The sequence below is a fragment of the Ischnura elegans genome, chromosome 5, assembly GCF_921293095.1.
Source record: "Ischnura elegans chromosome 5, ioIscEleg1.1, whole genome shotgun sequence".
Classification (NCBI taxonomy): Eukaryota; Metazoa; Arthropoda; class Insecta; order Odonata; family Coenagrionidae; genus Ischnura; species Ischnura elegans.
The window spans coordinates 88,017,289-88,040,194 of NC_060250.1; the positions used below are offsets into that span (position 1 = coordinate 88,017,289).

A 22,906-nucleotide genomic window follows, 5' to 3' on the forward strand; every position below is an offset into this window, starting at 1 on the left:
TCCGATGCACGAGTGCATGCATCGTCATCAGGGCATTAATTTTGTAAGAACATACTGTAACGCCTAATTTTGAGTTGTTTGTTTTGGATTGGATGTGACGATTGATGGGAGGAGGACAATGAAGCGGACAATAATGAGCAGCAGAGGTGGAGTGGGGCGATTGTTTTTGACGGCGCGGGATGGAGTGTAGGGGGAGTTCGATGGTAATAGCTGTGGCGTACGGTTGTCTCTTTGCTCCTGAGTTTATTTATAAAGAGTAATAACCAATATTTGTAAGTTCATTGAAGAGAAAATAAAAAAAACGCTACAATACCTTATACTATACTATCCATGCTACATACTTTACTACCTTATACTATAGAGCTTACCAGAGCTAATAGCTTACTTAGAGACCTTATTTACAATGTCATTGGATGAAAATAATCATGTCAACACGTCAAAATTCCCTTATGAATTTCCATTCGGTTTGGGATTTGATAGAAAGAGTTCTGAGTCAGGAATGTGGCCTCTGACTCTTGATAGAAGGATTCATGGAGGGGTGAAATCGAAAAGCAAATTACAAGGGGCTTACACAACCTCTCGGACGCAATCCCTGGGTCCCCTCCGCTGGAATCTCCCTCGGCCATTCCCAGCACGTTCCCTGGCCCTTTCCGCCCCCATAAATCCATCCATCCCAACCGCCCCACGGTCCCGAACATCCCACCCATCGAATTAATACGCCTCCGTCCGTGCTCGGGGGGAGAGGCCGACGGGCTACCTGGGAGGCCGTCAGCCAGTCCCGCCACCGCCGCCGCTACTGGCCGGTTGCATTGTTGATTAAAACAGAGGCCGTTCCGAGGAAAAGCGCTGAATTCCACCCTTTCTCGACACGATGAAATTCGGATGCCAGCAGCGGAATTTTACGTGGTAGCAAAGATAACTTTGGCATTAAATGATTATCTAAATTCAATATTTTTGTCTAAATTAAAGTTTCAATTAATTAACATAAAAAAACCCTAGGTTGGGCAGAATCACAGAACACACTAAAAAAAGATAAAAACACTCACAGTAAGTACCTACTGAATTTTCGGTGGCGTATTACCACCTTCCTCAGAGTTAGGTAAGAGACTCAGGAGTTATAATAAATTTGTATACATCCGGATTTCTCCAGCCTCCCATCATCAGGAATGCCTTGCTATAACAAGTGAAATTCAGATATGTGAAAATTAGTCTAATATAAATAGGCATTAGAGATGAAGAGCATATATTTCATTTGTATCAATTTAATTGTGCCGATGTTTTACTAAGTGATGCAGAAAATTTTCTACTATAACTGCGGTATTATTAAGAGTGAATGATTCGAGATCAATGTAGAATTAGGGCATAATTTTTCATTGGAAATTATTATGATGTTAGTGGCCTCCCTAAAATCTGTGACTATTAATAAATACCCTAACCACTACTCAAGCTAACGAGAGGTCCAAAACTTAATGCGTAACGCCTCACATATATATTTATGATGACGAGGTAACATGTGAAAGTATTTAGAATTACATCCTGCTGTGCTGCATACATCTACATACTACCCCTCAAGCAGCTTAAAAATGCGAATGTCAGGTAGAGTTAGGATATCAGTTTAATATAGAAAGCAAATGCTCAAACAAAATCACGGCTAGCATTTATTAAAGTCCTTCATGGTTTGGGGGAAATATGAATCCTCCTTCACTTACTCTAGAAAGGTAATATTGGTCCCTTAAACTTGTTGTGTCATTTGTCCCCTTAGTGCGCATCAAAACGCACAATCAAAACCGCTGAAGAGATGGTATATATACCCACCGGCATTTACAAATATATATCTCCGTCATATTTGTGGGCGAGCGAGCGAGGGAAAAAGAATCACCATACCTATCCGATCGGCAAAATATCTCTTTATCAAAAGGGCAAAAATATTCCGCGGACCCTGAACAATATACGCAAACCGAAGGATGACTCAACGCAATCCTCCACAGCGCACCCAGCGACTTCTCCTGGCATTCAGGCGGCAGGACGAGCACTCGCGTCTTCCGTACGTGCGCGAATCTAAGTACACCTTGGCGAGCGCACTCAGGAAAACCCCTTCGACTCGCACCCTCGCACATCCATGGCACGCCCCGGAATCCACGGACGTTTGGGCGGAGACGGACCTTCCTCTCCGACCCCTACACTGGATGGGGGCAGGGGAGAAGAAAGTAGAAGGGGTACCACCCCCCTCTATCGAACACACCCACTAAATCACGCGGGGGCAAACAAACACGGGACTCACGTAGTACGGAGAGGAGAGCCGTGCTGAGGAATCCCCTCGGAAGAGAAGCAGCCTTCTTCTTCTTCCCCCCCTCTCCCCCACAGGTAGCACCTAGGCTACCGGACGGCAGCTCCGGAGAGAGACGCACGAGGAGGTGGAGTCGAAGGTGGCGGGAGTTGAGACGGCGGAATGGGCGGGGAGAGAGAGAGGAAAAGGCGCGGATGCTCAGAGAAGACGTGAGAGGCGGCTTTCCGAAGAGCCGCGGGATGATGAAGAGGGCGGGGGGGGTGGAGGGGTAGAGGGTGGGGGAGAGATGGAGAAAGGGCGTGGGGGGAGGGAATTAGATGGGGAAGAGCGTGGAGAAAGAGGGTGAGGGTGGCGGCGGAAAAGGGTTTGTGAACGGGTTACGGAGGGGGGAAATTAAAAAAAACCCCGGAGATGGAATAATAGGCTGGCGACCAGACAGGAGCAACGGTAGTAGCAGATCTGCCCTTCACACAGGTCGAGCCCGGTTTCGAATTTGTATTTATTTATTCCCATTCCACCGAAAAACAGTTAACATTGGCCTTTTACATCGGGGTTTTCAACAAGATAACATTCAAACTTGCACGAAAAACGTTGAGACAACCTATCCAGGCTGGACTCAAACCCGCGACCACTTGTTTGTCAGGCGAGGACTTCACCACGTCGCCGCCGAGGCCGTCGGAATCCACAGTCAATCTTACGAGCGAAGTACGAAACATTTTCTCGAGCAAGCTTATTATTATTTAGTTTTCTACACATTAAGGTAGGTTTCTATAGCGTCTTGAAGAAGTATTCTGGCCTTCTCTTCCCCCGATAATGGACTTCCCTCCGCAATTCACAATAAGGCATACTAAATTTCATTCCATCAAAAAATTCTATTATTTTCCTTCCTCTCCATCGTTTACCCAACATTCTACCCTATAACACTGTTCCAGCTAACTTAGCGATAGAAATCATTTTATTATGAAGGATAGTTTTTATATTTTCCCAAATTAAACCGTTAAGTCAATTACAACTTAGTGACATAACCGCAATTAATGAGTTTCATCAATGTACTGTTGTAACACTGATGCATTATGTTATTTGAAGAGAATGTCAACTAGAATAAGCAAGAATTAATACCTCATCAATCCATGAGGAAGAAAACATTTTTAAAGTAATTTGACCCTCACTTTGGGAACAAGAACAAATAGCTTTAAGACAGTTTTACCGTAAACACTTAAAATAAAATGAGGAAAATCAATTTAATTTAATTATAAAGGTCATTCTTTCCTGTTTTACTTTCCAGTTACCGTTCTAGTAAAATAGAAAGGTGAAGTTTTCACTTTTTCCGTTGCTCTACCTGGCATCCGAAATACCTTCGCCGAAGAATCGAGGCGCCGATTCGGGCGGGTCTGACTTGAATCAAATGTGAAATGAAGAGAGAGGAGGAGGAGGCTGGGCTTGGTCCAGCACGATGGGACGGCAGAGGTCAGAAGGGCGAAGCTGCGGAGGGGAGGGAGACGGCTCCACCCCGCACTCCGTCCAGTCAAGTTTCCGGAAGACCTGCCGGCGCTCAAGAGGGGAAATGAGAGCCCCACGCCGGCCAAGGTCCGTCATTATCGAAGGCCACGGCAGGGGGGTTAGGAAAAAAATGAACTCTCCGGGAGAGAGAGAGAGAGTGTGTGAGTGAGATTGGAGGGATGTTGGGCGAGGGTGGAATGCCTGGGGGTAGCCGTAAGAAGAGGAGAGGGTGGTCGGATTGGCGTTAAGGATTTGCGAGGAGTGAGGGGAACAAAAAGGTCGTATCTAGCTTTCGTACTGAAACATGTGACTTCGTCTTTTGAATGCTCAAATATAATTTCCATTTCGTGCCGTAATGCGTCCGGCATTTCGTAAATCAGTTCCAGCCAAAATAAGTCGATCTTGATTTTAATGGATTATCTCATGCCAAGATTAATAGAACGAATGAAAGGGAACAGACCTTATAGTGAATTGTTGAGAGGAGAAAATTTAGGGGAGAAATACACCGGAATGAATCATAACAATCATCAATGTAAAGTTAACTTAACCAGTAGAAGACCGTTATAATAAAGCACTTTGTATTATTTTCATAAAAAACTAAAAAATTATGACAAAACACATCACTCCTTAGATAACATGGCACTGATGCAATGAATTATCAAGACATGGAAATACCAAAGGAGACTACAATAAAATAAGAATCTCAAGCAATGCGGCAGTCTCATATGTAAGCTTTGTTGAGGCTGCACGATATGATATACCACACGCAAATAAAGCTTGATATAACATTTAGCTACACAACTAATGTCTTTTTCAAGAGCCGGAAAATTTTGTCCATTACATCCAAAACATCGGCTAGCGCGCTACCCACGGGAGTCGTAAAACAGCTTATTGAGGAAGGCATGAAACGAAAAGCGAAAAGGAGCTGATATTGGAGAGGAAGGATTTCTTAATTCTTTCCCCGCGCACTCATTAAGGGTGCTTCCGCCGTGATCGAATCTCGTCCTTTCGTGCTTTCAACTGTTCCGGCTCTCGTTTTCCTGTTCTTCCGTAGTTCACCGGCAGCGCTGTCCCTGATGCATAAAATCACCGTTGACACAAATCTCAAAATATTATAGGGTGTTTCTTTAACGTAAGGTAAATCATGTAATATTAATAGCGTTATCGAGGCTTGTCGTAGTATAATTCCATCGTTTAGTGGTAAGGGGGCGGTTCTATAAGAGTTTTATTAAAATTCTTATGTTACGATTGTTTATTATTGTCCATCATGTGATACATGAAACGAACGCGATGAAACTTTTGATAGTTTGTAACCTTGAAAATAAAGTAGTAGTGTTGAAGCCAATCGGGCATTGATAGAAAAATGTTTAAAAATTACAAGTATAAAACGCTTGTATTTTTCGGTGACTGGTAGTATCATAGAATGGACGAGATTTTGACTCTTGAAAATGACGTGAAGGAATCTAAACGCGTCGTGTAATTGAGTGAATAGCTTTAAGATGGAAAATCCCTTACATTTGTGATGTAAAATTACTGGAACATTATTCCCAGCATGATAGCAACTTGGGAGAAGTGATCACATTCGAAGGGCTACGGAGAATGGAAAAGAGTAGGCGCACGGATGAAAGGCGAAGGGAGGAGGAAAGAATGGATGGGGATGGAGAAAGATCGGCGGCTGTCAGATGCCCGTATATAATTTTATGGGACTCGAAGGTTAAGAGGCTGGAGGGCGGAGGAGGGTGGAGTGAGTTGGGGGGTGGGGGGCTTGTAGTACTCCGCCCGTGTCCGAATCGGGAGGCCTGCCGGTCCGGTAGGAGTCGGGCGTTTATGGTCACACGTTACGGTTCACGATAAATGCGATCGAGCTTTCCAAAGCACTCGCTCCGTGACCTTTAGATCAAAATCATCTCGCATCCAAAAATATACCGTGAACTCACCGATAATTAGCATATTTCGGCAGCCGAGAGTTGGATCAAAAATAAACTTTCTAAAAAAATACGAATCCGCTCGTGTACCTTTCAATGGGAAATGATCTGATTAGATAAAGAACTTTTTTTCCTTCAATCATTTGGGAACGTGTAGATGGGCGTCCACTTGGCAATTCACTATCTAAGAAAAGGATTTTTTACTATAGAATAATTCGGACGGGTGAAACTTTGAGACTGCATTCATGGTTTTATATGTAATGATTAATTATTTAGCTCTAAATGAGAACATATCTCGAAGATGAACTCCATTAACACATATTTACAAAAGCTTCAATATTTGTCGGGTGGAATTTTCTACAGAATAGCCTTTGCACTTATTAACAGAACATTTGCATTTCGTAATCGTTGAAGGACTTGACAATGATGCATAACAGTCTAAATATTCGTTAATAAAACTACTGCTCATGTGGATAATTGCCTCATTTATCTCACACATAATACAACAGATCCATCAAGTAGACCGTATGATATTGTTTTATGATTTGAAGCGCGAGTTAGAGGAATGAAGCCATGTTTTAAGTGATGAAAATATAAAGACATCCGTGATTACTTCTTCAACTTCTCCAGCCATTGCAAACGAGGGGGGAGCGAACGAGAGGGAAACGATTTTCACGGGCGCCCCCCCTCCTCTGGACAAATCTAAAAGCGGAGGAGTGTTACAAGTCAAAGGAAGAGAATCCAGCATCTTTATGACTACTAGAGATACGATTTCTCGCGTGAAGCAGATGGGGAAGGCGAAGGGAGTTTCTTCGCTGAATGGTATTCAGAAAAGTTAAGGCGGACGGAGTTTACAGAATGGTATCTCGGATTGCGGGCTCCGGTCGGCTCCGGCGTATGCCCGAACGTGGTATGGGAAGACGGGGCACGAAATTAATGGCTTCGCGTCGGGAAGGGAAGAATGGGTGGGGGGAGGGGGGGGTTGGTAGCTGAAAGACGAGAGGACGGAAAATGAGAATTTAATCGACGGAAAAAAGTATAAGGAGCGGTAGGGGAGGAGACGATACATGGGGATTCGGAAGTTATGATCGGCGAGGGACCGGCCACCTTCCCAACTCCCATAATTTTTTTTGCCCCGCATGATTAAGTCGGGGTCGCAAAGACGTGTAGTAGCACTGGGTGCCACCCACTTCTTATACACTCCCGAACCCGTCCCCTGTACTTGACGCCTCCAACCGCTCCACCGCTTTTATTTTTTTTTCTTTCAAACCCCATGGATGATTTTTCTTTCCTCCCCCTTAATATCACGTAAACGTTCGACTTTTTGTCACAACTCGCTGACTCGAGCAGGATATATTACAGGAATCTCAAAGGAGAAAAAGAAATAAAAAAGGTCACCCCGAAAACTTTTCTAACCCACGACGAAGATAGCGAACGCCTTAACTCAAGATCACCATAGTGTGTCGTGGCTGTTCAGGGACCGTTGAATTAGTCTCGTACTCGCGGCGATAAAAAAGGATAATGTCGTGAAAGGTAAAATCAAACTGTAAAACAGCGAAGGGGAGTAGCCGGTGCCTTTGAGATAGTATCGACTCGACGCTGTTACGAATTTCACAACGCAGAATTTCTCAATATACAATCAAGCCTACTTAAGAAGATGAAGGTTATGTTCGGAACAAAACGAAATTCACGAAACGCATTTGAGGTTATCGCCAACCTGTCGGGATGAAATTAACCTTGTATATTCAAAGTGTCGATCCACAAAAAACCTACCATTCCGCATTGAAAACGACGTTCTTAATTGAAAATAATCTAAATATTGCAATGGACATTCAGAAGCTCTATCTTCACAATAAGTGAATGGGCAAAAAATTCAGAAACATACGACTTGATATGAATAACCCCAATTCCCGAAGTCATTAGCGTCATGCAGAAAGAATGCCTCACAAAAGCATTCTCAGGCTAAGTTGAAGAAATCAAAGAATTAGAAACTGATCCGAAGGCCAGAAAATGGAAGCAAAAATTAATTTAAAGCACGCGATATAAATAAAGCAAAAGGGTACTTAAAAATGGCTTCGGGAAAAGCTAAGTGAAAGGCGATAGCCCTTGAAAATCTTATTATTAACGCCATAAGATGGAAAAATCCTCGCAGCACGATGTGGCCTAGGGGGAAAAAACTTATGCATTTTCTTCACCCGCATGTGGCTTAGTTCGGGCTGAGTTCTACTCTCCCCAATTCAAGCCAAACTCAGGGTCATCATTAGACTAAAAGAGTGCTTCGAAGTGTCCTTAAACCAACATTGGTTTTCACATCGCGGAAGTAAATTGGATTCCACGGGGAAATGAGAAAGGCCATAATCTATGATGACTGCCAAGGCTTAAAATAGGGGATTGGAATAAGTAATTTTATATGACTGAAGGTACTTGAAAGTTCCAGAGTACGTACGTCCTCTTGTACCCACATGTGATACCTACTCGATCAGACAGGTAAAAACAGGAGTAAACGTTTATTCTTCAATACATTCGTGTTATATTCGGTAAGGTAATCAAGTCTTAACGAGTACATTCAATTATCCACATCAAGTCGGAAGGTATTTTTCTTCCCTTCTGTGTACTGAAGTATTTGAGCATCTTTCTTAGTATTCGATTACTACCTAGATGCTCGAATACCTTTACTCGAGTAAATTTGGCACTCAACTATTTGGAGCTATTCGGAATGTCAACTGCATTAATGAGGTCATTTTAATAGTCTTTTCAGCTGTTACTTCCTCAGCCTCATGTCCATCCACCTAGAGGTCTCCACCACCTTGGTTCCGCACCGATGGCATTGCGTCTGGCCCGAATGGTTTTCACACAAGCACCCGCAACTTGTGTGAGCGTGGATACATGGCCGCCTGTTCTTTCGACTCCTCCAAACGCGGTATCTCGAGGCTGCGACAGCCACCAGACGGGACTATCCGACCGTAAGCTCACCTCTTCAATGACCACCGCTGCCCGTAGGCGTAACCTTCACGAGCAATCTTTTTTCTTCAGTTCACAGAGGTTTATCGTTCAATTAAATGGACAATCTACATACATTTGCACCTTAGAGTTTATAAAATAAAGTTTATATCATTGATGATTAAAAAATTCAAGTTTGAAGATTTTTTTAGATTCAGCATAGAGTTACACACCAAATTTGCAGTATTGAGTCATAAAGATTAAGTCTTATGCGGGCTTTTGAATTTTTACCATAAATTTTACTTTTATTGTAACGTCCTTTAACAAATACTGATGGATCCGCCAGCCAGGCCATAAATGCCAATTAGAAAATGCTATCAAAAATATCCCTTATGCTAGAAGTCTAAACAACTAAAAATAATACTTTAGGTAGTAAATCCAATGAGTAAAAAGAGAGTAAATCCATCGAAAACGTCCAAAAATGTTCGATGATAATTAAATATATAGGGTTACCATGAATTGTCTTACTAGTATACAAATTTAGAAGCCAAATGACGGAGATTCGTGACCATTTTCCTTGGGCCGCTGTAACTAAGGAAGGTACACGCTACCCAAGTTAACTTTGATTCCCTTAATATGCGTGTTGGTCCGTATTGTTTTTCATTTTCCCTTTAATAGAAAGTTTTTGAATTTCTTGAAATTACACAGATGGTTTCAAACTAATATTTCTTCTCTTGTTCTCCGATTCATTTTCAAATGACTTATAAGTAGTAACCATAACTGTTTACCGAATGGAAAAAAAGTTGGACATTTTACCATCATAAATGTCACATCCATTTACTTTTATGAGAAAAAGCACTTCAATTAATCGAGATTGATCCGATTATCGCCAGATTCATTTACAGAGGACAGATAGAAACATACCATCGCCAACAGCATAAGTAAAATCAATTGCATTTTTTTAATCTACGGATTTAATTTGATTTTCACCAGCTTGTAAGATCACTTGACTGCTTTAATTGTTGACTCGATTGGCAAGGCTACAAATGCACAGAAGTGGACAGAAATCAGGTCATTTTCTACTTTGAGAGGAATGTACAGGAAATGTCAACAATGATTTTCAGGCCACAAGATATTTTAAAGGCTAACAAAGACTACTTACCGTAATTGCACCTTTGCGAAGGAAAGTTCTCAAAACAAAAAAATCTCTTCCGACTACATTTCATGATGACGGAATACGAAAAATTTATGAGTAGAGAGTTTCCTTTAAAATAACAATCTGAACACTGCGCCAACAACTCTGCCGGGGAATGAATCATTAAACCCTCTAATCATTCTCAAATGGGAAAGCGAGCAGAAAAAACTGGATCTAATTGAATAAATACCGGGTACACTCTCACAACTGAAATCAATACGCGTCACCAAAACGAAATAATCAGCAGTGAAAGTGAGGTTGCAAAAACGTAAGAGCGATCCAACGTAATTAATACTCAACGATTACAAACTCAATTAATTTTGTGAATTGGAGAAAGCTACGATGAAAGACGATGAGGAACGGCCACTAAACTGATTTGCGTGCGCGGCATTTGTCAGCGTCGTAAATGTATCGGCCTTGCCATAAAGTAAGGAGTCGCGGGTTTCACCCCTACGAAGACGGGGAACAAGTCTCATATAGCATATCGTAAGCATAGGAGATATGGGATGAAAAGAGCGATATCTAAATGTTTAAATATATTTTCTTAGAAAATATTAATTAGTTCCAATTGATTTAATATGAAATACACATGATAATGAAATGTTTATACGCGTCGATCCTACTACGAGCAAGACTTGTGAGCAGGTGTTTTTATTAACAATCTGTGTTGCCCTGAGTGATTGAGGGAGACTCCCTCAAATATTTCTCTCAGTTACCGAAAAAATATCCGCTTACGGTATCTAATTGCCAAAATAAATAGATAAAATAGCTCTCTGCGCGCGTAATATTACCTATTTCCTCACTATAGTAGAAAAAGTATTTCCTTATAACAATTATTTAGATTTAGATACTAATATGAAGCAATTATGAAGCAATATGAAAAATACTAGGTTATGAATTGTGAAGGAAAAAGGCGAAAAGACGACCAATAACCTGGACTATCATCTTAACCTTTTCAGGGTTTATGTTGTGTGCTTTTACTAATAAAAACTGTTTCTTAAATACAAAATGCATTTCAGAGAAAGTCTGAAGAGAACTATACATATTAGACATGCTTGAAAGGGTCTATTCTATAATACCCGTAAATTTCGAGACTAAAATGCAAGTTTAAAACACGTAATATGTCAGGAAAAAGATCGGCCTATCGGGTAATTAGTACATCCTCTTAAAGACAGGTGCTTAGGGGACATCTCATTGCAAGAACGTTCAATCGACGTGGAGGACTTTATGGCAAAAGGAGACGATAGATGCCACCGAGGGCAATGCCCAGCTTGCCTCTCCTTCTGCCAACCTCGCAGATTCCCGCTTAAAAGTGAGTCCCATCGTTTGCATTCGACCTAAATTACGAATGACAGGTATGCATGCGCCCCGAGTTTGATATGATGCCGAAAATTTGAGCTGAAACAACGCCCTGAGGACGGTGTTTTGCTGAGAGTGGATTCTGGGCCTTTCATAGGAGCATCAAGGGCATGGAGACAATTAATTTTGATTTTGTGAAGTGGAGCAAAGAAAATCAACCTGATTCTGAACCGATACCGTAGAACAGCTTTTGACCACCTTTAACTGCAGTAGGATGAAGAGCACATGCGATCACTGCCGCAGATCCGTAAGTTTTACATATAGCAGCAACTAATGGGCTACCTATCATAAACAGTTTTTGAGGTGAAGTCACTGTTAAGTCATAATGAAAGAATGATATGGAGTAGTATCACCATATCCTTGTTACGAAATAAATTGAAGATGCATTTAATGAATATCTGTCGCAAATAATTCATTTGCAAGGAATAAACAACATATTCGATAGGGAAATAAAATTCACTTTGTACCTTCCAAATTGAATATTTATTAACACTGGCTATGGTTTCGATACTGCTTTATGTATGTTTTTGCAATATTTTCCACGGATGAAAGTACAATGCGCTTATAACAATACTGTTGACGCGAGCAATGGTTTTTATCTCCGCACAGGCGGTAATAAATCATATATTAATTATAAGTTATATGATACTCTGTATGATTAAAAGTTCTCAAAATGCAAGTGAACGCCTATTTGCCATTAAAAATTACGGCAATGAAAACACATGCATAAACCTACTAGGCAGAATATATAATTCATAAACTATTTTTGGAAGTTAACGGTTGGTGAATTAACTTTGTGGAAGCTATACGTGATAAAATAAAATAAAATCACATTATACTTCCCACACAATTTTAATATTTTGCGACCGGTTTCTACGAGTTCAACGTCATTTTCAAGCTAGACTGCCATGTATAACTATGGCAGTCTAGCTTGAAGATGACATAGAACACGTCAAAATCGGTCGCAATATATTAAAATTGTGTGGAAAGTAAAATGCGATTTTATTTTTTTAACTACTTTTGGGCCTCAATAAAAGAAAACCTTAGGAAACTGGAACTGTCAAGCGTTATCTCTTCGAAACCGGGCTCATCAGCAGCTAGGAATTGAAGGCCCGTGGTATTGAAGTGTAATTGCTTTAATGACAGGGATGGCGGGACGCGAAAAATGGTCTAATCCCTTGGGCTCTGCTATCCGACCTCGGTAACCCCGGTCTTCGTCCGCGCGACGTCGCGGCTTGCAGTATGCCTCGCGACGGAGGTGCGTATGGAGCGGCCACTTATTTCCAATGGGCGAGCTCCGACTATAAATCACGGAGGGCGCCACTTTCGGGGATGAAGGGCGTTGGGAGGGAGAGGGAAATATCCTTGCGTGCTCCTCGCGTGCGTGGAGGCAGGAGAAGATGATGTGATCGCCTCGAGGGACGAAATGCTTCATTCCTCTCCGTGCCACGACCATTCTTTTTTTCCGGCATCGTCTCGAGTAAAACATAGTTCCTCAGCCATTCCTCCGTGGCCTATCATGTGCTGTCATTTTCCGAGAAGCCTACCATCACTATCGTTGATTATATCAAGAGCGAGGCACCCATAATGCAAGAGCCTGGCCTCCGCACACCTATTAATGAATTTTTGTTTAATGTTCCCATCCTTAGACCTACCACCTCACTTTCCAATATCCGTCACTCCTTACCTGTCAGTAAGGATTCCTAAGTAGGACGAATTAAAACGGTAACAATCAAAGTATTATGAAACAAATAAATGGGAAGAAATTGAAAATTCAGAAGGATTGAAATATATTTATGATAAATATTTATTTCCATGAAATCCTGCAGTAATTAACAATTACAGTTGTATTGCATTTTTCAAAACTAAAAAAAGTAATAAGAACCATTCATTCTTTGTCCATCGCAAAGACACACGGCGCTCATCAATTAAAAATAGGTTAAGCATGAGTAAATAAAATAATAGGCGTCAAATGCTAATAAGAATATAAAACTAACATTTTTGGACATTTTAAAAAACTTATCAAGTCCGATGGATACAAAACGATCGCAATCATTCACGAGAAGTGAAAAGCTAACAAATGGTAGCGGTATAAAATAACCTCACTTGACGGTCAAAAGCTTAACGTGACCAGAAGAAACATCCGGGAGGAAACTTCAACAGGTGGCTGCCATCTTTGGTAAGAGCAGTTTTCGTCACTACTGGTTAAATGAATGAATGACACAATAGCCCTAATGACTACAAACGCAGCCATCGGAATCCAGAAAAGTAAACCGGGATGCGAGAAGCATCCCAGAAAAAAAGGGATAAGAAGTACTTAAATCGCTTCCAATATCGAAAAACAATCCTCTCGTTGGCGCACATTAGCATCAACGTCATCATCATCATCACGGACCAATCTTCATGATCGCCCATTCAAAAACGGCTAAATTTTACATCGAAAGGAACCCGAAATCGCTCGTCTACCCTCCCCCCTCCACAATGAATTCCATCTTAATGCTTTCGGAAGCCCCTGATTATCGTTTGAAATCTCCACCCCCCCTGAGGCCCCGCGCCAAAGCACAGAAACACAACTGGCCGCCCCACCCAACCCACATCAGCGTCCCACGCAACCCGTTCTTTGGGCTGCGTTTAAAAAAAAAGACATGAAGGAGAGGAGCTGCGGCCAGCGGATAAGACATCCAGTCTCCATCTTCGGGTCGGAACGGGGGGAGAGGAGGAAGAGAGAGAAGAAAGGGAGTAAAAAAGGGGAGGCAGAAAGGGGAGGTGGTGAATAAGGAATGGCTGGGCATGGGAGGCCATCTGTACTGTGGTAGGTGGGCGGGGCGGGGTGAGGGGGGGGATGGAAAGGGAATCAGAGGGGGTAGGGGGAGGGCAAAAGGATTGAACGGGGGCGGTGGAGGAAGGGGGTGGGAGGGAGCGTCTGGACCAGAGGGGATGGGAGCACGAAGAATACGTATTGCCTTTCACTTACTACTATTCTTACCATGGTAACTTTCCACCAGCACAGGACATGGTAAGTCTTGAAATGCTTTTCTTCATCATCACTAGCCAAAAATCCTAAGATTGAAATAAGATTTGATGTTTCCTTTTTCTTTTTCCTGGCGATTAATGTGGGTAAACCTTTCTCGGGAATTTCCACCGGGTTAAATGCTTCATTTTAGCCGACGTTTCGAACTCTGACTCGGGGCTCATCCTCAGGCTTACCGAGTGACGTTTTATTTTACGTCGACTAAAATGGAGTAGTTATACCGGTGGGATTCCCGAGAAACGTCTACCCAAAATCCTCAGATTTGTTTGGCGCAGCTCTCAACTCAATTCTCCTATCAGCTAAACCTTTCGCACCTAACATCTCTATACTTCTTCAAATTTTTTAATACAATTAAAAACTTATATGTGTATTAAAATCTACTCCCGCGTGTCTTTTTTTAATTTTTAGAAGCTAAAATATCCTCGGAATGTTAATTTATTACCATTTTTTCGAATCATTTCCAAGGAATATATGAATGCTGACAACCACTACGTCACAAAACGACCAAATTAGGATAGATGAGGGCAGCTTGTTGGAACGCGGGCTTGTTATTTGAGAAAATCCTTCTTGTGGTTCAGCGCTACATATAAGAAGTTGGAATAAAGGCTCACGGGGGAGGATGAGGAGGGGGTGTACGTAGTTGAGAGTTGTGTGGAGGGCAGGGTCGCTGCTGGGTGGTTATGCCGCGTCTGCGCTCTCAACCAGTTCGACCTGAAAGTATACACGGGGGCAGAGGGACAAGGTGATGGACGGCGGCGGGGGGGGGGGGGGAGGGTTTGGGGTGGAGGGGGCAAGAGAGGGGAGCAGGAGGTGATTGGGAAAGGTGGGCGGAGATCGGGAGCAAGTGCATGGAAATGGCATTCGCTGTCGATACGTCCGATCATTCCGATCTTGACTCAGCCAACGACTCATCAACACTGCCGTAGAGGACTGCTTTTGAGGAGTGAGCGGTGACTCTTTATGGTCGGACAGCGATGCGTCCAGAACCCGTTTTGAAATGGTCAATGTTCCAGCAAACAGATCGAGTCAAGTGGGACTGCTATATTTCATTCGCCATATTTTTATGTGCTGACCTATTCAAAATTTTATTTAGGATTACGGTAAGCTGAGACTCCAACATAAACTGTGTAGCATTTGAAATTTTACTCGCAAAACGACTAGCTGGACTTGCGAGAAAAGATCATGGATATTTATTACTGATGGGCATTCATTTGAATTCAAATATATAGATGTTTGTTTCGTATGGGCGAAAATAGAGATATTATAGGGAGAACATTTAAACGGAAATGATTTTGAAAGCACCGAAAAGAAAAAAAAAACAAATAACGCTTTATTTCACTTAAAATTCACGCACTTTTCAAGTGAAATTCTACCACCTTCTATTACGAGTATATTCTTTGGTTAGGAAGATGGTTCAAGTATAGAAAATCAGGTCGAAAAAATTGGAGGATCTTTTCTTATTGATCCGTGCAACGAAAGATATTCGCAAATGAAACATCTTTTATTCTAAGAATGCACAGAAGACTCCAACGAGTTTCCTCTGAAATTTCATGAAACGGATATTAACGAAAGCTAATGTAGACAATTAACGTGCCCAAAATTTAAAATTTGAGTGTGTTAAAAAAAAAAACTCAATACCACCTTCCGCAGAAGGTTTATGGTGCTGACTCATTTTTTTAGAGCGAGTGATCAGGCTCCTGTGTCTGGAGCTGACTAATAGACTTCCCAGTAAACCGGGCCGGCATCACACGATAGAATAGATGAAGCAATGGAACCTTTTTGATTGATTTTAATAAGTAGCGTGAGGAGATTCGAATGACCGAGTTGACCGAAGAAAAGGAGCACCCCACTTCTTTTGAAGTTGATTTTAAGTGAGGTAGAAAAAAAGAAGGGAATAGTAAGAGTGAGGATAGATTCACAAAGTAATTAAGTGAATATGGGAGGGAAATGAGGAGGTTTTGAAGATAATTGTGGACGTCTTGCGTAGAGAACATGCGAAAGCACAATCAGCTGGTAGATGCCATACACCTCTCGACTGGCCTATTAACTCAGCTACGTTTGGCGAAAAAACTTTTTAAAATATTTATTAATTTTGAAGAGATCAACCTAAGAATGATAACTATTCTCTTATTTTTTATTCCATTCTAGTATCAGATCAGTCAGAGAATCTTCGGGAGTGAAGTGATGGCTTTTTTGCGACAAGTTGAGAAAGACGTCAAACTTTCAAGGCTTAAGTTTTCTTAAAACTTCCATATAAAGTATTTATACGAAATTATTTGATTAGAGAGATTTAATTCTTTATTTAAATCTATAACAGCATTAATACATTCATGATCAATGAGTCAGTATTTAACGACAGTTCCAACCACTGGAAAATATGGCTTCTGTCCAAGACACGTGGACTTTTTCTTATATGGATATTTATTTAAGCTACTTTACACGTGCAAAAAAGGATTACGTAAAACCTCATTGGACGATCTCTGGTCATACATCAAAGGCTAATTAACAATCAATAAAACGTTATCCTCCCCTCATAAAATCGACCATCGTAGAACTTGATACTTCATTCAAACCATAGTTCCATCGGGTAGTGCACACAATTATAATTATATATAGGCATGTTCTCGATAAAATACTAATGAAGAGAGATTAAGGGTTTGTTTTAAATAAAAGCGTACGAATCTGGTAGAAGTCATACATCAACACTACTGCCCCTCTTTCTCAGCTACGTCACACGATGACAGAATGTGCAAACGGTAAGAGGAATACCGAAGCAAACTATCAGTACCAAGTAACATGGTAAGTGCAAAATACAATCCATGGCTGAGCTGCAGTGGCAAGCATTAACCTTGACTAACGTCGCTTCTGGTGAAAATTCGTTCCAATCTCAATTCCAGGTTTATAAAAAAATCTACATCTCTGTATTATTCTAGGGTTTTTCTTCCGTGTCATTTGTTTGTGGACAACCTTCGACCTGAGAATGCTGGCCGAACAGCCAGCGAAACGTGTCCGCGAGCAACCGACGCGGAAGAAAACCCGAGAATAATGCAGATATCTAACCAATCACCTCGAAAACCTTAGTTCTAATAATTATTACATGATAAACTCAAAGATGAGGGAGGAGATCCAGGGCTAATCAAATACATCATACGAGATTGCACCCGAAAATCAAAACTCCAGTATCTCATTTTAAAAATGGCAAGTCGATTATTAACGACTCGATTAAATCTCTGAAGACTACTTTCCTCGAGCAGCAACCTCGAGAGGCGGCAGGCTGACTGAAGCGCTACCATAACAGGTGGTGGACGAGGGGCAGCTGTGTAAGAGGCCTAGGAGGAAGAAAAGCAAGAAAGGGTGCAAGCAAGAGAGTTCGAGGAGAACATCGATCTTGCTCCTTCCTAGCCCGAGACTGCAGGGACGTCTCCCACCCACATCACCGGCAACTCCGTGGTCTCCTCCACTCAAGGGAGCATGTGCGCTTGTGTGTGTGAGCGAGCTTTAAAGGCTGCGGTGATTGGTCGGGCCGCTCCTCTTCCCCTTATATACATAACAGCCCCGCCCACACCGTCCTCTCAGGAAGTCGCATAACTTGAGAGGGGGGTTGGCGGTGTCGCGCGCGGGGGGAAGGTTGAGGGAGTTCGGGCCGATCTCTATCTTTGAATTCGATATCCGCTCCCCGCAAATCATTAGAGCGGGGCGTCATTGGCGGTGGGGTGGGAGAGACCATTCCAACCCTTTTTGCCCTGCACACTCCGAGGGCAATATATCTAGGGGGGGGGGCTCGCAATGCATTTACGTCCTTCGGCTATATCCGGTTCGAGCAAATCCAGACCATTTGGAACGCACCGTGGGATGCACTGACACCATGCACAGTCACACACACACGCAGCAAACCATCGCCTTTCCTCGGGCACTTTGTGAATGCAGTTTGTACGTGCGTTTGTATGTACAAAGCGGGCCGATTGGAGACCCAAGTGGGAAGAACCAGATACTGTTCACTTTTTGCGAAAATGAGATTCCTATTCTTGACGACCCTGGGAAAGGAGATCCTCGCGAGTGGACCTGGTTGCATCGTTAATTAATCTTTAATGTATCTCTATGAGCTCAATCCTAAAAAATAATATAAGTAAAATCAAACCTAATATTTTGAACAGTGTCATAAAACATCGGAAAAATGTGTAATAATTGCTAATATCCTGAACGAAGGACTAATTTAAGAATACCGGGACTAGCCACGGTGATATCTCTAGGGAGTCACCCGCAATGCATAATGGTCATATCCTATCCTGGTCAAGGCGAATGACTTTTTCTCTCTGGATTTTTCGCACAATGTATAAATGGCTACTGATATCATTTCCATATTTCCACAATACTTTTCCTCCCCCTGCGAGCAGAAATTGTTGCATTCAACCGTGGATTTTATTTTTGAGGATATTAACAAATTCAAGTCGAAAATGATAATGTCCACTGATAGTAGAAAGAGTTTCGTTAAAACGAGGAAATATAATTTTCACCGTCAGTGATTACCATGCAATTCTCGTTTTCAAGTGTTCAATTTAAGTATCTATACACACCCGCATACGTATTGACTGAAGAATTTTCATGATTTTTACAAATTATTTCATCAAGTATGGGAACCTAATAATAAGTACTCCTCAAAAAACCTATTTATACTCCGCAAACTTTCATAGATGGTAAAGTCCTGGTGAAATGTTAACCCTTTGTTAATGGCAAGCTTAATGCCTAATCAAAGAAGTTTCCAGCGAGTGTGGATATCCAAAAATCCAAGGGCTTATCACGGGATACACCCGAAAAAACTGTGCACGAGATGCAATTTGAATAAATGCTCATTTACACGAGTGTCCATTTAAAATTATGAGGTATGCAAATCAAGAATTAGTCCACCATTCCAAGATATCTTTTTGAGGATGGTTCGTGGTTATTGAATAAAATACATTAAAAAAGATAAATTAGTTTAAAATAGAAGCACGGGTACTCACCGCTGCGTACTCTGCACATATGTCTATCGACGACACGAACGCGCAGACGTCCTCCACACTCCACCTGGCCACCAACTCCCGCGGGTCGGAGCCCTCTTGCGACCCGGAGCACGGCTTGCTGGCGTCCGTGCACAGCGACATGCACGGTGATGCCCCCGAGAGGGCCGCGGGGGCGCGATGGTGCGTCTGGGGCGGCGGGGGCGGAGGGGGCGGGGGCAGGTGGGTCGACACAGCCACCGGCGGCGGGGGCGTGGGCAAGGTCCTTGCTGGGCCCCTGGGCCTCGGTGACACGCTCGAAGCACCCTTCCGCGCGTCCTTCCTCGTCAGGGTCTCCTCCAGGGTAACATCCCCTTTGAGGAGCGGCGCGTGGGGCAGGAGGGGAGACCCCAGAAGGAACTTGCCAATGGGCTCCGACGTCCTCGCCTTCTTACTCGCGGAGGCGGCCGCGGCGGCGGCTAACATAGAAGCCATCGCCAGGGAGCAGGAGGCGGAGTTGTTGGAGGCTGCCGACGACGTGGAGGCTGTGGAGGAGGAGGCCGTGGAGGAGGACGAGGAGGAGGACAGGTCGAGGGGACTGCTGGAGGAGGCGGCGGCCGCTGCAGCCGCCACGGCCGAGCTGGTGGAAGCCGTCGGGTCGGCGGGCGAGGGCGCTGGTCTCTTGAAGGCCCCAGCGGCTCCCTTGAGGTACGTCTCCAGCTGGGATGCGCTCTGGGCGCTCGCAGATCGGACCATGCTGATGAGGGCCTGCGTGGAGGACATGTCGATGAGCGGGTGCTGGAAGGCCGCGGCGTTGGCCGGGAACGTGGCGGAGGCGGAGTAAAGGTTGTACTGCGGGACGCCCCTGTCCTGGGCGGAGGAATCCTTGGAGGCAGAAGCGGTGGCGGAGGAGGAGGAAGCATGGTGGGTGCTCGGGGGCGGCGTTGGGGGTGTCGCTGATGCACCCCTTGCCGCAGTGGTTGGGATGGGGGCGAGTCCGGGGAAGGCTCCCCCGGAGGAAGGCTTGAAGGGCGTGTACCTCGTGTCGAGGCCGGAAAGGAAACCGTTGCGGGGAGCGCTGAAGTAGCTGAAACGGAAATGAATGTCATCAAGTCTGTTGCCCATCAAAACATCGTTTAAGAGTATTTACATAAGGAGGAAAGAAAAAGGCATTAAGATTCCGAAAAACGAAAGCTAATTAACAAGGCTTGCCAGGTATTTCGTTCATCAGAATATCGTTTTATCGTAAAAATTTCTTCATTATAGAGCTTGAGTCCACTCGCACTATAATGTAAAGTCAAAATATGACTTTACATTATAGTGCGAGTGGACTTAAGTTACATTATAAGACCGGGGAAAAATGTTTTCCCAAGTGATTAGAACCGGCGATCTCCGCTTCGGCAGGGAACACTTTTGCTCGACCGCCACAGAGGCCAGAAATCATCATTATAATTTTTTTACGTCACTATAACGAAAATTGGGTATTTCTATACTTCAGAGAAAAACGTTATAATGACACAAGGAATATTTCTAATACCATTCATCACTATTAGAATAATAATAAAAAAGCATTTACATATGAAGGCAAGATATAGTCGTTAAGATTCCAATAAATGAAAGCGAATTAACAAGAAACAAACAAAGAGTTCATTAATTACATAATTCAGTAGATTGGCTACCATTAAAGAATAAATCACATTGAGAAAAAACAGAAACATTTAGCATCCAGAATTAATTACTGTTGAGAATCGGTACACCATCACCACTTGAAAAACCGGCACAAAAAATTCAAGGTAATCAAACTAGAGAAAGGTGGTCTCTCAGCTGTATTGAGTGGCTCAAAGAAAAACAATTATACAAGGAGGATATGAATGAATTTCAAACACCTCCTTGCTTTGAAGAGTACCAAAATGTGGTGTTCGAAGGACGAATTAAAAAAATATGCTCCTCCTCGAAAAGACAGATTTCTGTTGACGGTTTTCAGAAGTGATACAGAATATTTCTCTTTCTGTACATCCATACTAACAGCTAGCTTTCATAAATTTTTCCTCCAAAAACAATACCCAAATATGTTATTCTTTTGGATAGGGGAAGGAAGGGCTACAAGTCCGCCAAACGCCCATCAAGGTTTATTAAAAAAAGACGTAGTTTTTCTACTAACTACTAAACTACACTTCTACTACCACCGCAAAAACCTGAGCATGAGCATTTTCTTTGACTTTAATTAAGCGGATAAACAACCTTTAATATGTACACCATTTTCTCCCACTTGCACAGTTGCTGGAATCTGCTTGTCATATTTTGAATACAGCGCACGGAATAATTGAGAAAATCTACCATAAACAAGCAAGTATCTTTCAAGAGCTCGTGACGCTGCTTTCCTTGAATCGTGAATTCCAGTAAGGGTGGCAATGAAATCAGGACGGGAGGAGATTACGAGAGGGAAGGTCTTTCGGTGGCATAAACCTCGTGGAATCTGTGACTCCGATCCAACATTTCATTTACGCGAGAGAGGGAAATAATTAATTATCAGATTCAGAAGGGCGGCCGACTCGAAGGGGGGGATGGGGAATGAGATATTGCCGACACAATCCGTGACACCGAAATAAAAGCAAATGATGTCGGGTGGACACCGAGAGATCATGAGCTACGCCTGTGCCTTGACTCGACGGGAGAATTTCCACAGTTTCCCCTCCCCTCTCACACCAAACAAAACAGCTTATTTCTCTCGGACTTTTTACCGGAGAAAAAGACTTTTCATGAACTCGTGACTCCGATCCCATTCCGAGCAAAAGTTGTGGGATTTTTCGTGACTCGCGGTGTCAGCCTCGACCGTGAGGTCACCGAAAACATGGCAGCTCCAGTCTCTTTGGGAGGAAAAACCTCACGGTTGGAAGCCGGCCCTGCCTCGTTGAATATTTTGTCTTTTGTAATTTCGCAATTTTTGTCCGCGACCAAATGCATCGACGGCAAGAGTGAGTTGCGAATTCCGTGACCCTCCCTCTGTGCGCGGTTCGCGGGAACTTTGCGGGGTGTCCCGGAGGGGGGGAGATATAAATTACAGCTTCCGATAATTACGAAAGAATTCTGTGCAGCAAATCCGCCTTTAGGGAACGCGAGTCGCATAATTACCTCATTTATTCCAGTTCATTAAGGCAATGTAATCAGATAAGCTCAAGTCGCGGGGAATACTTTGATTAATTCACTCCTTTCACAAATTTTTGAGTGCAATTGCAAGGTTAGGAATTCACTTAAAGTATTTAGGCATAACCTTGGACTGAAAATTACACAAATGGTAACGATTAATCATTAATTATTTACCAATCGCAACAAAAAGTCGAAGCGCACGATACTCAAAGTGCATGCTTAAAATAAACAATGGTCAGCCCAATGAAAAAAAAACAGAAATTGGTCACTAAAGGTACGTGACTGATGTAATCTAGCTTCCATAATTTACGAACTGATACCATGGCATTGACGTAGAGAAACCCAATAACTCGTAGGAAAAAGCATTTACCTAATATTCTACCCTTGTTTGTAGATGGCATTGAGGAAAACGGTACGACATTCTTAATTATCGTCACCAGATATCGAGGAGGCAAATAAATTACTAGCATTACATTTTCATCGCATCGAAAGTTTCAATACGGATTTTGAAATTTATGCCCAGTGTTCAATGACAAGAATAATTAA

The 22,906-nt window shown here is 42.8% G+C and overlaps 1 protein-coding gene across 2 annotated transcripts in view; it reads right to left on the reverse strand.

Annotated features, from left to right (window-relative positions):
* The window catches only part of LOC124159218 (proline-rich protein 36-like), an 864,854-nt gene that overhangs the window by 132,712 nt on the left and 709,236 nt on the right, over positions 1–22,906 (reverse strand). For both annotated transcript variants that reach the window (XM_046534867.1, XM_046534868.1), the window contains one exon: positions 19,238–20,300. In XM_046534867.1, coding sequence (XP_046390823.1) covers positions 19,238–20,300 — 1,063 coding nt within the window. The remainder of the gene's footprint in view (positions 1–19,237; positions 20,301–22,906) is intronic.